Source organism: Crinia signifera, chromosome 1 (assembly GCF_055691185.1).
Source record: "Crinia signifera chromosome 1, ASM5569118v1, whole genome shotgun sequence".
Classification (NCBI taxonomy): domain Eukaryota; kingdom Metazoa; phylum Chordata; class Amphibia; order Anura; family Myobatrachidae; genus Crinia; species Crinia signifera.
The window spans coordinates 454,207,789-454,222,091 of NC_139217.1; the positions used below are offsets into that span (position 1 = coordinate 454,207,789).

Genomic DNA, 14,303 nt, shown 5'->3' on the forward strand with positions numbered 1-14,303 from the left:
AACCAGAAATCCACTGGGAGCTACCCGCGCTGCTCTCAGACATCAGTGATCATCTGCCCCGCCTGGAGACGGGTGGATGAATCAGCCGCCTAACTCCTACAGTCATTAGCGGGAACCCTGAAGACCGTACACTGCCAGACATACCAGGGGTTGGGGTTCCACGACCCTCATAGAGGGAGAAGAGAACCTGAGCCTCCGAGCCCGCAAGAGGCTTCATAGCACTCCCCCCCCCCCCCCCCCTGTTGGAGTCCCAGCATTCAGCATTCCGAAGGATGGTCTAATGATAATTGGTATATTATTGATAATTGGTTGCTTGTTCACCACTCAATGTTGCTAACTGGAATATGTTTGATCCATCTCCCCACAGTAAAGCTGGGTACACACGGATAGATTTGAAGCCCGATGTGGGCGTTCCCGATCGATGGGAACATCCAATCGTTCTGTGCATCGTTAACGATGCGCGTACCCGTGAATCGTTAACGATGGTCTATGATCTTTCCTGCATGCAAAAAGATCATAGACAAATCTTTTGACAAGTGTATCCAATCGTTCTGTGTGTACGCACGATGAACGATTTGATACACTCGTTAAATGTCGGAACGCTTCCGACATCGTTCCGTGTGTACCCACCTTAACTTGTAGGAAAAATTTTGCTTATCCTAATGGACCATAGTTAAGATGCAATAGATGGGGCAACAGCCCAGCATGGCAACAGGCATAATCCAATATGGTGACTGTCCGTCACTGCTGATGCTAGCAGCTCATTCCTTAGCGCACTATTTTATTCCCCCTGTGCTCTCTCCTGGCGTTCTGCGTTACTCATGTCATTTGCTTAAAATGAAATATCTGTAGGATGTGAAGCATTTTCCTGGCAGGGCCGAGCAGTGTGCTATAGTGCCGAGTAGACAGTTACTACTAGCTCTGGTTCCGAGTTGGTATGTTGAGTGGGATCCAGAGTCAGCAGACGCGGAGTGGGAGCAATCATTAAACAAACACATTTCAGAATTAGATTTAAAAAAGTCCTGTTCCCCAATCAGAACAACAGCTTTCTTCGCTTAGGATGCATAATAATGTCATAAGATTATATCAATTTTCATTATACTCTGACGGCTTTCCAAAATGTAATTTACGTTCGAGAAGCAGATAGAATTAGGGCTATTGCGTCCACAATGGGGGCACTGTTCCAGCGCTAGTTTGGCAAAACCGCAGAGCACAGCTATGAGGATACAATAGCCCAGTGTACAGTTTAGTGAATCTGTGCGTAACACAAGGTTTTTTAGTTTAAAAAAAAAAAATAATAATTAAAAAATTTCTCCGATCGCAATCACAAAATAGAGATCAATTCAGTGCAACAAAAAAGGAGGAAACGGAGTTTGTGTTTTTAAATTAGTGACTTCTTTGTTTTGCAATTAGCACGCAGTTGTGTTCCTGCCTACTGTATATAATATATACAGTATAACTGGATGGTGACTTGCTATCTGACATGGTATTGTGAACTGAAGACATGCATACCCCATGTAAAACCTGGTAAAATGAGGGGAGTGGCCGATGGGGGAGATGCAGCCAGACCTCCTTAAAAAATCTTATGTAGTTCGTAGCTGCATAGTGGGGTGCCGTTGTTTATTCCGGTTTTGTGCCCTCCTAGTCAAAGAGAGAAGGCAGGCTGGGTTCGCAGCGAATGCAGGGAGCCAGCTGTATTTAGCTGCGAGTCTCGCTGGTTCAGAGGCCGCATACACCGTTACGCCCTCGCTCCAAAAATGGAGCGAGGGGGAATCGGCATATGCAGGGAGGGGTCAGTTGAATACTGACAGGGCGAGCTGTGACAGCGAGCAGGCAGCACAGCTCGCTGTCACAGCTCGCCCCCGGCACAGAAGTAACACCAGAGATTAGGCTTGTTGCCGCTTCATGAAATAAGCCCCATTGTACAGTATCTAATGCCAAATGTGGGCAGTTGGCAGGTTCCCTTTAATTCAGGTGTTGATTTATTGTTTATTTCTGTTCCTTTCCTCTGCACGAAGCACAAATGTTGCTGCACCTGTTCTGCTCGCTAGCACAAATTAGCATTTATCCTGCTTTGCTGATTTAATGAATAAAGGCACGGAGCCATCAACCGCAAATTCTGATTAAGCGCTTATTAAATGGCACGGAAGATCATTTTCCGGTGCATTAAGTTCTCCGTACATAAATGGCTAACTTTAATTATTGATGTTATTATACCTTTTATCAGTACTTTCTGTACTTTTTCTTTATAGGGTTCTTTATGTACTGTAGATTCTATTTTTTCTTTTTTTTTTTTCTTTCAGTTTTTATATTCATCCAGTATTTTATGAAGACATCCCTCTGTAATGCATAAACGTCCATAAACACAAACGCTCCAGAGAGTCTATTGCCCTCTGTCTACAAGTGACGTCTGAAAGCAGATGTCGTGCTCTGAGGTGTATGAGACAAAACACAGGCACCATAGAGTTCCCTTCGTCATGTGACCTTGCTTCGGGCACCCCTGCTGTGTCTCATACACGGGAGGTAGCATCTTGTGAAGTGGACCAATATCCATGAGTTCATTCACAAAGAGATATCCACTAGTGAGTTGCAGTGGTTTTACTATAAATTTTGCACCCCCCTGCCAACAAAAAACCATGCCCCCCCCCCCCCCATACATTTATTATCCAAATGCTCGTTGCCAGGAGTGTCATGCTCGTTGCCAGGAGTTTCATGCTCGTTGCCAGGAGTGTCATGCTCACTGGCAGGAGTGTCATGCTCGTTGCCAAGGGTTTGATGCTCGTTGCCATTGGTTTGATGCTCGTTGCCAGGGGTTTCATCCTCATTGCGAGGGGTTTCATGCTCGTTGCCAGGGATAAACATGCCCATTGCCAGTGGCAATATATACATATTGCTAACTAGAATATGTAACTTACAGGTAATGATATACGCTACCCATTAGGACATCTAGCATCTATAAATCTGTCCGGTAGAACCTCTAGCATCTGTCTCCTCCAAGCGGACATTTTTGGAGGGACATTTTCAGCAGGTTGCATATGGACGACCTGACCCATTGGAAGCTGCAGAGACCACGCGCACCCACAGCGCCGGCTCCTCCGAGCCACCCCTTGGGCTGCAGTGCCATTGTTACACCACTAGTGGGCTGACTAACTGGCTGCAATAGTGTTTGCCTCTTCTGTTTTGCAGATCCCCTGAATATAGTTTTTATTATTTTATAGTATTTCGGTACGGTAATGAGAGAGAGAGGGGTGGATATCAACACTGAAAACTCAAAGATCTACTCATGGCATAACGTGTTTGAGAACCACTGTGTAAGACCATAGATTCTCAAACTCGGATGAAAGATAACATTGACAGAGATCGAGTATCAACCAATCAGCAGCTAACTGCCATTTTTCTAGGACAACCTGAAAAACCACAGGAGCTGATTGGTTGGTTTTATAGGGTGCCGGACGGCTCCCCGACAGTCGGGATTCCGACAGTCATTACTCCGACGTCGGAATCCCGACTGCTCCCTCGTGGGGGTCCACGACCCCCATAGAGGGATTTTATAATACTCCCCCTCAGTCCATAACCCTATTGACAACCTTAACACTAATCCTAACCATAATTCTCCTGGAAATGTCAACATTATGGCAATGTTGACATTTTGCAGGTGTCGGTATTAATGATGTGTCGATGACATGTTGACATTGTGAATGTTGACTCGGTGAACGTTGATGTTTGTCCCTTGGTGAGGGAAATTATAGCTGGGATGGGGAAGCCTTTCTGAATAATAGATTTAAGACCACTCTGTTATAGCCTCTAGTTCTCCCTGTCGGTAATTCAACCTTGGGTCGGGGTCTCGGTCAATTGCAATGAAGCGAAAACACCCGATATAATCTGATTTATTTCTTGTATGAATATCGGAGCATTGATTAGCAAGGCTTTTAGCTTCCAAGACAATGCATCCAGTCTTCTTATTGTTCACGTTTACCATCTTGTTTTTTGTAGGTGAACATGTTCGTAGAAGGATTCCATGACGCCATCATTCTCTATGCCATAGCATTGCATGAAGCGGTGAAGAACGGGTTTAGCAAGAAAGAAGGGGAGAAGCTCGTCCATAGGATGTGGAACAGAACATATGAAGGTACAATATCATTATTTATTCTTCATAACATATAGGGGTGAAATTTCCTAAGATGGGAGTTCTATTTCACGTGGGATGCTGCTATGGGCAAAGTGGAGGTTAGGGATGCTCCCGTGGCAGATAAATGGCCACGCCCGGTTTTACGTCACCCTGTGGGCATGGCCAGCGCTGCCCCCCCCCCCACCGCGGAACACTGCCGGTCCGTGGGACAGTCCCAAAGAGCAATACTGTCCCACAAATCACTGCTTTATACCAATAGGAATCCAAGCTTGACCTAAGGAGGTCACATTCTGTATACCAAAGCCAGTACCTTCTACATGAGCACAGCCAATGTTCCCCATTCCCAATTTATTCTGATCTCAATAATCATGAAGCTACCTAATGGAAATATACCCAAATCAGGTCTCTATGAGTGTTTGCTGAGACCACTGTGATTGGATCATTTCAACACTGGGGGGGGGATTCCATTGTTTTCTTTTCAGCACCCAAAGTAATGGACACCCGTTGGAGCAATCCAATTGTTGCTCTGATTGGGAGCCCTCATGAGCCCAAAAACACTGACTAAAATACTGCACACATTGCGATCATTCCTGTTTGGGTACATATCTGCTCTCCACATCGGGAGGCAGCGAGCATTAGTGTCGGTGTGCTCGCTGCATTAGCACCTTAGCGATTGAACAATTGAATTGAAGGTGTGCACAGAAATGTAAGGTGAAATGTTTAAGACGTTTTTTTCAGTTTGCTTTTACTACAGTATTGCTCTCGGTGTTATATGCTTGTCCGAAAAGTAGTCCTGTTGTTTTGGGTTAAATACGTTTTTATAAACCTCTTACACCCATGGGTACAATCACAAAAAACCCTGTGTCGACAATCTCCAGCTCTCTAGCTTCCTAATTCCCCAGGCAACATTGTCAGGAGAAAATGCTCTGGATCTTGCGAGCAGTGACGAGTTTGTACTTCATCGACATAAGAGGGGACAGATGACAAGGAAGTTCCTCCCAAATAAAGACCAGAAGTACACGGCAGCACTCTACAATGCAACACATGGCTTTACTGAGGTTTTACATTAAAATACTGTTATGCCAAGTATAACATTTGTAGGGCAGGGAAGAAATGCTCTCACGCTGCTTTCTGCAATAAACAAAACATTACAACAGTACAACGGGTTTTCTTTAATCTACTCAATGACAATAGGGTTTTTTTTTTCCATTCCCGTATTTGTTATTGTAAAAGACAGAGTTTGATAAAAACCAAGCTGCCAATTTACGTTCATTGGCATCTTTCATGGTAATAGGCTGATTGCTAATCTCAGAATTGTTGGAACATTCTTCAAGTCAAATCTTCGCTGTGCAAACAGAGGAACCGGTAAATGGTCTGTGCAGCCATCTGCCTTTTAAAGAAATAAAGTTCCCAGGATTTCAGTGCAAATTGACATAGAGAAATCAGCTCCGATTTATTCTAGATAAGTCATCTAGAACGTAGTTTGGGGTCAACCCAATGATTTAGTCTCTGGTGTGAGGAAGTGTGGTTCTATGCCACCGCCGCTACTGCCAGACTCCTGGATATTTGTTCACAGTCCCAAATGGTTATGTATAAAAAAAAAAAACAAATCTGGGGCAGGATTTGGACTCGAGGGGAGCAATTTCCAATGCCATAGCCGGTTCTTCCTGTTATTTCAACATCATACTGCCTCACTTGTGTGCTGGTACTTGAGTTAATTGAGTTATTTATTTATTATTTATTAACAGTTTCTTATATAGCGCACACATATTCAGCAGCGCTTTACAGAGCATATTTGAACATTCACATCAGTCCTTGCCCCAGTGGAGCTTACAATCTATATTCCCTACCACATGAACACGCAGACATATTCTAGGGATAATTTTGTTAGAAGCCAAATAACCTACCAGTATATTTTTGGATTGTGGGAGGAAACCGGAGTACCCGGAGGAAACCCACGCAAGTACGGGGAGAATATACAAAGTCCGCACAGTTAGGCCCATGGTGGGAATCGAACCCATGACCTCAGTGCTGTGAGGCAGTAATGCTAACCATTACACGTCTGTGCTGGCCAAGTTGACCTGTTTGTATCCTGCACTTATGATTCTTCAGTTCACTGACCGCAAACAACATCATAGAGGCACTGTGTCTTTGGTTGTTCCTGAATAGATTAACTCCGTTTTCCTGAGCTCTGGTTGAACGCCCAAAATGGCCGCTTCCAAATGCATTCCTCCCACAATCCAAAAAATATATTGTATACTGGTAGGCTAATGGCTCCCAACAAATGAACCCTAGAATGTCTGTGTGCGCGTGTACATGTGGTAGGGAATATAGATTGTAAGCTCCACTGGGGCAGGGACTGGTGTGAATGTTCAACTATACTCTGTAAAGCGCCGCGGAATATGTGTGCGCTATATAAGAAACTTAATAAATAAATAATATGTGGGGCCCTTCTTCTACTGTAGCTGCAGATCCCTATAAGCTTAGACCAGTTAGTCGCAATGACAAAGGCTTTGTTTTGTAAATTAGTTATTGAATATCTTTTAGACTTTAACAATTTAAACAAAACATTTAGGATAATGGCGTGAAGTAAAAATAAATAGTCATTTATTTTATATCTGTTGAGTTCGTTGTTGATTTATAATTTTTTTTTTTTGTTTGTATCATTTAAAAAAAAAAAAAAAAGTATCACGCTGTTATGTTACAGAACAGGAGGCAGATTTTCCAAATCTTTGAGAGAGCTAAATGGGCCGATTCAGACCCATTTGTTTGGGTGCCCGAATTTGGCCCCTTCCCCGATGTTCAGAGTTTGCGCGATTATGAGCATGTGCAAACCCCAGGAACAAACGGCTTTGGTGAGTTTCATACTCTCCGAACCACTTGCTCTGGGAAGGGAGGGCCGGGGTGGTCAGGGGGCAGCAGGGGAACACCCAGCGTTTTATGGGCCCCCCCCCCCCAAAAAAGCTGGTGTGGCGATGCCTTCTTGGGGCAGGGTTAAGGGGGGGGGTTGCGGGCAGCTACGTTCCATCAGAACGGGGCACGGAAGACCTGTGTTGAGAACACATTCTTCCACAAGGCAGGAGTTGCTGGAACATGTGGTTCAGTTGCTGCTGTACCATATTGCCTGCTTCGGAAAAAGCAACAGCACTACATGTTTCTGAAGCCAGTAGGGAATAAATAGCCACTGAAAAAGAACTTTCATTGAAGCATTAATGGCGGCAGTGACGACATAGCTGTACCGTAGGTAAGATATAATTAGTTTTCCTAGGAGCTGATGGGCGACAGCTTATTATTATGTGTTTATATTATCAAGGGGAGTTGTTATTAGCTTTTCTCTTCCTGCCAAGCATTATTACAGGCATGACATTTCGGAAGAGCCTTATTTTTATTAAGTCGGGAGAACATTTGTGTTTTTATAAACCGTTTGCTTAGTCTATTTATAGATATAAAATTAAGTTAATGTTGTGTGTACAATAACATGGATGCGCAGTTACAAAGTGCGGTATAGTTGGACAACACCGATATGCCATCTGTAACATGCACACAAAGGACCATGTGTAAATGTTTGCGTTGCATCTATGGATGTCCAATGATATACTGTGGTGCAGTGGTGGCTCCAGGGGCGGGGCTGCAGCGCAGTTCAAAATTCAAATAGAGGAACCGCACCAACTGCCAGTGAGTCCGTTTGTAACGGCAGTTGGAGGGCGTGGCTTCCCTATTTGAATTTTCTGAACTTCTCTGCAGCCCCAACTCTTGAGCTGCTTTGGTGTACTCATTGCAAGATGACCCTAGAACCTACATTTTGGCAGAAAATAAATAAAAAAAAAAACAATTAAAGAAAACAATAAGAAATGGAGTGATGGTACATCAAATGCTAAATTACTTTAAGGATCGTTTATCTCTAGAAGTTTATGAAATCATTCTGTTTTTGTCTCTGTCGTAGTGGTTCTGGTGTGTGGGTAGAGCAAAAACCTAGTTAATTCATATTCCGGGGTTTAGGTTGTGATATGGGTGCATCTATGTGGTTCTCTACTACCTGAGGTTCTATGAGTGAACCCATGGTCTGGTGTCATACTGGAATTTTTCTAAAAAGTCTTTAAATCTCTCCATTGTAACTAAATCCCAATTTGATTGTGAAACCTCTTCCCCATGGGGAGATTTCTCTTCCAGGGTTGAGCTATGCAACATCTGCTAGCTGTGCTAAAACTCAACGCTAGTTGATAATATGAACGTGTAGATAACTGGGGTTTGCAGCCAAGGTCCCAACAGAGCAGTTCACGTGTTAGGTTCAGTTGTAGTTCAATAACGCAAGTGATAAGTAGCTGAGGACAGTTCTAGTCCTATCTCCTGATCCACCCATAGTTCCTGGACAAGCCCCAATAAACGGTTCTGGCAGATCTTGTGCATAGCAAACGCCGCCCAGTGGTATGGCAGAATGAAGTGATCAACGTTCATTTATCACCCACCCAGTAGCGGGCATCAACCAGTATCAATTTTGTCTGTACTTCTTTCTTCTTCATGAGAAATCGGATACATTTACATTTTTCATGAAAATCACCACCATGCACATGCATTTCATAAAAAAAAATAATAATAATTTTTCCGTCTTGATGGTTCGCTTATTTGGGGAGGATCATCTTTATCTTCTGTTACATGCAGGGGATGTTGAAGAGAGGGGAAGGCCTATGAGCAGTGCTCCTTCTAAGATCAGGGAAGGGCAGGTCATTGGGGTACGGTGGCAGCATGAGGGGGGTAGGGGTGCGATCCAGGCCCTATACACTATACGAGGGGGGAGAAGTCACCTGCAATGTTCCTTGAACTACCCAATATATTGTATGCGATCCCCCTCTCCGCTGCCGGGAGGCTGTCAGAGTCTGAGGTTAGACATGCAGCAGGTCCGATCTCTGGCAGGATGTTACCGCGGCTTGTTTGCCAGGTCATCCCGCCAAATGTGCTGCACGCTCAATAATACAACCCGGCAAACGACGGCATGCATCTGAGCGTAGCTGTGAACAATATGTATTGTGCGATACTGTATATTGTTTGGTGTGACCTTATGCATGTGTCAACATAATGACCATATAGATCTAATGCAGTCTACCTATTTCACGTGTCAACCTAGTGACTGTCCACCTAAGTTATATTGACCGTATGACCCATCCCCGCGGGCCGTATACGTCTTTTTGGCCCGCCCACCCTCCCGGCGGCTGTGAACCGAAGTCAAGTACAGGGGAAATCTCCCCTGTATCAGACTCCCTGCACAGCCTCCGGACCACACAGCCCCGCGACTCTAAAACTGCGGCAGCCGCCGGAGCGTGGGATGGCTGCCGCAGGGCAATTTGTACGTTTTTTTTTTTTTAAATGGCCCCCGAGCCATTTTCAACCAATGGAAACGGCCCTTGGCCCCTAAAGGTTCCCCACCCCTGGTTTATATCATGGATGGGGAACCTTCTGCCCTCCGGCTGTTGTTGAACTACACATCCCGGCATGCCCTTCAATAGTTTTAGCATGGCCAAATTGCAAAAATGTAGCAGAGCATGCTGGGATGTGTAGTTCAACAACAGCCGGAGGGCCGAAGGTTCCCCATCCCTGGTTTATATCATTGTATACTAATTGTGTAATGATTCCCTAAATGTACAGCACTGCACTAAATGTTGGCAAGTTGAGAGCGGTTTAAGTGACGGCGTGTTCGGTATATGGGGCCTTTATATTCCTTTCGTTACCGTCAACCTTGTATATTTTCGCTGTGGCTTTACATGGGAGAATACACTTTATATACTGCATATAGTTAGCGTTTATCGAAGGTAAAGCATATGGGAAAAATGTGTATTCCATGTATAAACTATGTAATTCATCATTTTAATATTGGATCATAGACCAAACCTGATAACTAGTTTAATACTGAACTCTTTATTAAATCCTTAATATGTGGGTCAGGGTTTTGTGTACTGAAGCTGGCACAGGACTGGGATATAGGAATGCAGACACTCAGATGAAATTTCAATGTGGTTTGTGATGCCAACGAAAATCTTGGAGGCTGATGAGATTTCCTGTTGTATGGGTCGGTAGAAATCTGCCGATTCACTTTCTTTCAGTGTTTGACTTGGATCGTGAGGTGTCTGCAGTAATTAATTTCTCTTATTCTTCTCATTCCACTCCATAGGTATAGCCGGGCAGGTGTCGATCGATGCCAATGGTGACCGATATGGAGACTTCTCAGTGATTGCCATGACGGATCTCGAGGCTGGTACACAGGAGGTAAGATGGATTAATAGTCTTCTTACAAACCAGGCTCTGCTCTCCAGAACTGTCCATAAGTGCAGCCGCTGACTCGTTCCAGAATCCAAGGTGCCCCGTCAGTGATACGGCGTATTCTCACTTATCCTAATATAAGATAGAGATTAGACATTCTCATAAGGTCCCATCTGCTTATAGTTACATAAGTGGCACATCGAGGGGTACATTTACTAAGCTGTGAATTTTGTTGTAGATGGGATGTTGCCCTAGGCAACCAGTCGGATTTGACTTTTGACTTATTTAGCACCTTTTAGAGCAGGGGTGGCCAAAACGGTCCTTAAGATCTACCAACGGTCCACGTTTTCCTAATCACCTAGCTGGTGCACAGCTTTAGTCATTACTAACTGTCACATGACCCAAATCACCTAGCTGGTGCACAGCTTTAGTCATTACTAACTGTCACATGACCCAAATCACCTAGCTGGTGCACAGCTATAGTCATTACTAACTGTCACAATTCCCATACTCCCTAGCTGGTGCACAGCTGTAGTCCTTACTGTCACATGACCCAAATCACCTAGCTGGTGCACAGCTGTTGTCATTACTGTCACATTCTTGAGATCACCTAGTTGCTGCACAGCTGTAGTCCCTATTAACTGTCACATTCTTGAGATCACCTAGCTGCTGCAGAGCTGTAGTCATTACTAATTGTCACAGGTCCCAAATCGCCTAGCTGGTGTACAGATGTAGTCATTACTAACTGTCAACATGTCCCAAATCACCTAGCTGATGCACAGCTGTAGTCATTACTAACTGTCACATGTCCCAAATCACCTAGTTGTTGCACAGCTGTAGCCATTACTATCTGTCACATTTCCCATATCACCTAGCTGGTGCACAGCTGTAGTCATTACTAACTGTCACATGTCCCAAATCACCTAGCTGGTGCACAGCTGTAGTCATTACTAACTGTCACATGTCCCAAATCACCTAGCTGGTGCACAGCTGTAGTCATTACTAACTGTCACATCTCCCAAATCACCTAGCTGGTGCACAGCTGTAGTCATTACTAACTGTCACATGTCCCAAATCACCTAGTTGTTGCACAGCTGTAGCCATTACTAACTGTCACATTTATAAACCTGCTGTATTCATTCCTACTATAGATCCACAGGTGGCCTGAGATACATGAACTGTTGGTAGATCTTGCCACCTCTGTTTTAGAATATAATAGATAGAATCTGATTGGTTGCTTTGGGCAACATTCTATATTCAATAGAACTCCCATCTTCGTAAATTTGCCCTAAAATGTTGTATGGGACATGAAGTGTTATTTGGGACAACAGTCTTCTAAAGATGCCCATACACATGTCCGATCTGAGCCAGATTTCACCCGATTCTGACGGATCGGGAAAAAATCGGATGTGTCTGACATCCAATCTGATGTACGGTCCTGTGCGAATCAGAGGTCGGACGAGCTGTGAAATTAGATTGTAGATTAGTAAATCTACCCCTTAGTTGGTTCCAAAATCTACCAAATCTGTTCATTTGAACTCCATATTGGTTGTTCTACTTTTATTCTTGAAATCCTTCCTTAATTATAAAATATACCTGTATCTTTGTTTCGGTGCCAAGGATATTTTGAACGATAATTTTGAGTTACTAAATTCAAAAATTAAAGTAGTTTCTGCAAATTGGCTTCAGTTCCTGAGATAATGATGACATTCAATTAATAGGGAACTTGGCCATAATGTGTGCCTATGGAAATGGGTCATTCTAGACCAGTGGTTCCGGAACTCTGTTCTCAAGGACCCCAAACAGGGCACATATTCCTGGTCATCCGGCAGGTGCACTGTGTATCACCAACTGCCATATTTTAAAAATCCACAGGTGCCCATGAACTGTGTGGGGTCCTGTGGATGGAGTTTTAAAACATTTGTTTAATCTAGAATACCTCCATATATAAGTAATTGGCCACTGTGACAGTTGGCTGTGGAGAGGCGTTTCCCGTTATGTTTTTCTTGTGTAGATGTATGAAGCAGTTATCAGGGAGAAGTGAGCCAGAGGAGAAGTGGCCCATAGCAACCAATCAGCTGCTCTGTATAATTTTTTATTATTCAAATTATAGATGTTACTTCAGTGCTGATTGGTTGCCATGGGCCACTGCTCCTCTGGCTGACTTCTCCTCCCTTATCACTGCTTCATACATCTACCCCTCAGTTTCCCGTCTGGATATCTCAAAAAGTAGAGCCATTCTGGCATAAACAATGTCGCATTCAGAATCAGTACCACAAGGTTACCCCAAAATCCCTCTAATTGCCAATAAAATGTTATTAATCACTTTTAGCTGCTCTTCACTTCACTAAAGATTGATCCTTTTTTGTGTGTGTGTGTGTATATTTTGTGTACATGTAGGTGCTAATTCATGTAGTATGTGTAATTTGTACGGAAGTCATATTGTGTATGTTTTTCTGTTGGAGTCATCAAAGCCTACTATAGCGGGAGGCTGGATCAGATTCGCTTGCCAGGATGTGAACGTATTGTGGGAAGATAAAAGCGATTCCTGTGTAGTTGTCTCACAAAAAAAATGTCATGATGTAACCTGTTTATATACAATGCTGGCTGCGTGTAAGACATTCTTCTGTAGCCTGGTCATGCTCTTCGTAGATGTAGACCAGATAACCGTACGCTTGTGCCCATAAACATTCAGAAGATTTTAGTTTGTTTGTTTGTAATATTGAGCTTCAGCTCCAGAGTTCATGTTTTTTTGGATATGTAATAAACTTGCTTTTTACCTCACGCAAAAATAAAAATGGAGAACTTTCTGTAGAATGTCCTAGTTTCCCCTAGACGGCGGAACAGAACCACTGAAGTCTTCCTCAAACTTTTTGTTCACAGGGCTGGTGCACGGTTTTTCAGCAACCTAGGCAAAACTTTAACTTACTGTTCCCACCAGCCCCTCTCGCACATCAATAGTGACTTTTCAGAACCTGAAGTGAAAGTGTGGAGGTGGTGTCTTAGATGTTCAACACTTTCCGTTTGCATTAAGTTCAACAAGGATACCTCTCTAAGGGCCTTATTTTGGTTCATTCTTTCTGACAAAATCCTTCTTAGATGGACAAAACCATGTGCATTGCAGGGGGGGGCAGATGTAACATGTGCAGAGAGAATAAGATTTGGGTGAGTAATTTTGTTTCTGTGCAGGAAAAATACTGACTGCTTTATTTTTACACTGCAATATAGATCTCACTTTGAAGTAAAACCCCACCCAAATCTAATTCTCTCTGCACAAGTAACACCTGCCCCACCTGCAGTGCACATGGTTTTGCCCATCTAAGAAGGATTTTGTCAGAAAGAATGAACCAAAATAAGGCCCTAAGTCATCCTTTATTTGTGCTCCCAGATTCTGGTGATCCTAGACAGTTGCCTAACGGTAGAGCCAGGCCTTTCTGTACTTCTTGCCTAAATGCTCCTCAGTAGATCCTCACTGTTCCGGAGGCTTGCTGCAGTGGGAGTTACCACCAGTACTTACACCACTTTCGCCCATGGCAGTCCTATTTATTTAAAAAAAGTTCTATGGTGTTGCCAGAAATGACCTGAGACCAAAAAGTGGCCCAATCACACTTTGAAGGCACTTCCAGAATCAATGGAATTCTTCACAACTGTTGCATTGAAATCCTGGGTTGGGGGGGGAACAGGTGGTTCCAATAACATGTATGACATTCACGGTGCAAGTACTGAAGCATTTGCTGTTTTGGCTTTGTATTATTCCCCTGGTAATCCTTATGCTATACATAACAATTATACGCTTGTTCTGCTACGGGTGTATATGTTACATCTTTATGCAATATCAGGGCCGGGCCAGGAAACTTCCCTTGACCTGCAAGAATATTGATGTCAGTTTGTCCCATGCTGAAACTGTAGCAGCCTTAATCCC

General features: G+C 43.7%; 1 protein-coding gene and 1 long non-coding RNA gene across 3 annotated transcripts in view; one reads left to right on the forward strand and one right to left on the reverse strand.

Moving 5' to 3' along the window:
- NPR3 (natriuretic peptide receptor 3) overlaps positions 1 to 14,303 on the forward strand; it is a 166,904-nt gene that overhangs the window by 128,345 nt on the left and 24,256 nt on the right. For both annotated transcript variants that reach the window (XM_083155023.1, XM_083155019.1), the window contains 2 exons: positions 3,994 to 4,129; positions 10,293 to 10,387. In XM_083155023.1, coding sequence (XP_083011149.1) covers positions 3,994 to 4,129; positions 10,293 to 10,387 — 231 coding nt within the window. The remainder of the gene's footprint in view (positions 1 to 3,993; positions 4,130 to 10,292; positions 10,388 to 14,303) is intronic.
- The window catches only part of LOC146021236 (uncharacterized), an 82,869-nt gene continuing 78,494 nt past the window's right edge, over positions 9,929 to 14,303 (reverse strand). Inside the window, exon 3 of the long non-coding RNA XR_014450871.1 lies at positions 9,929 to 10,513. This is a non-coding gene — a long non-coding RNA (uncharacterized LOC146021236). The remainder of the gene's footprint in view (positions 10,514 to 14,303) is intronic.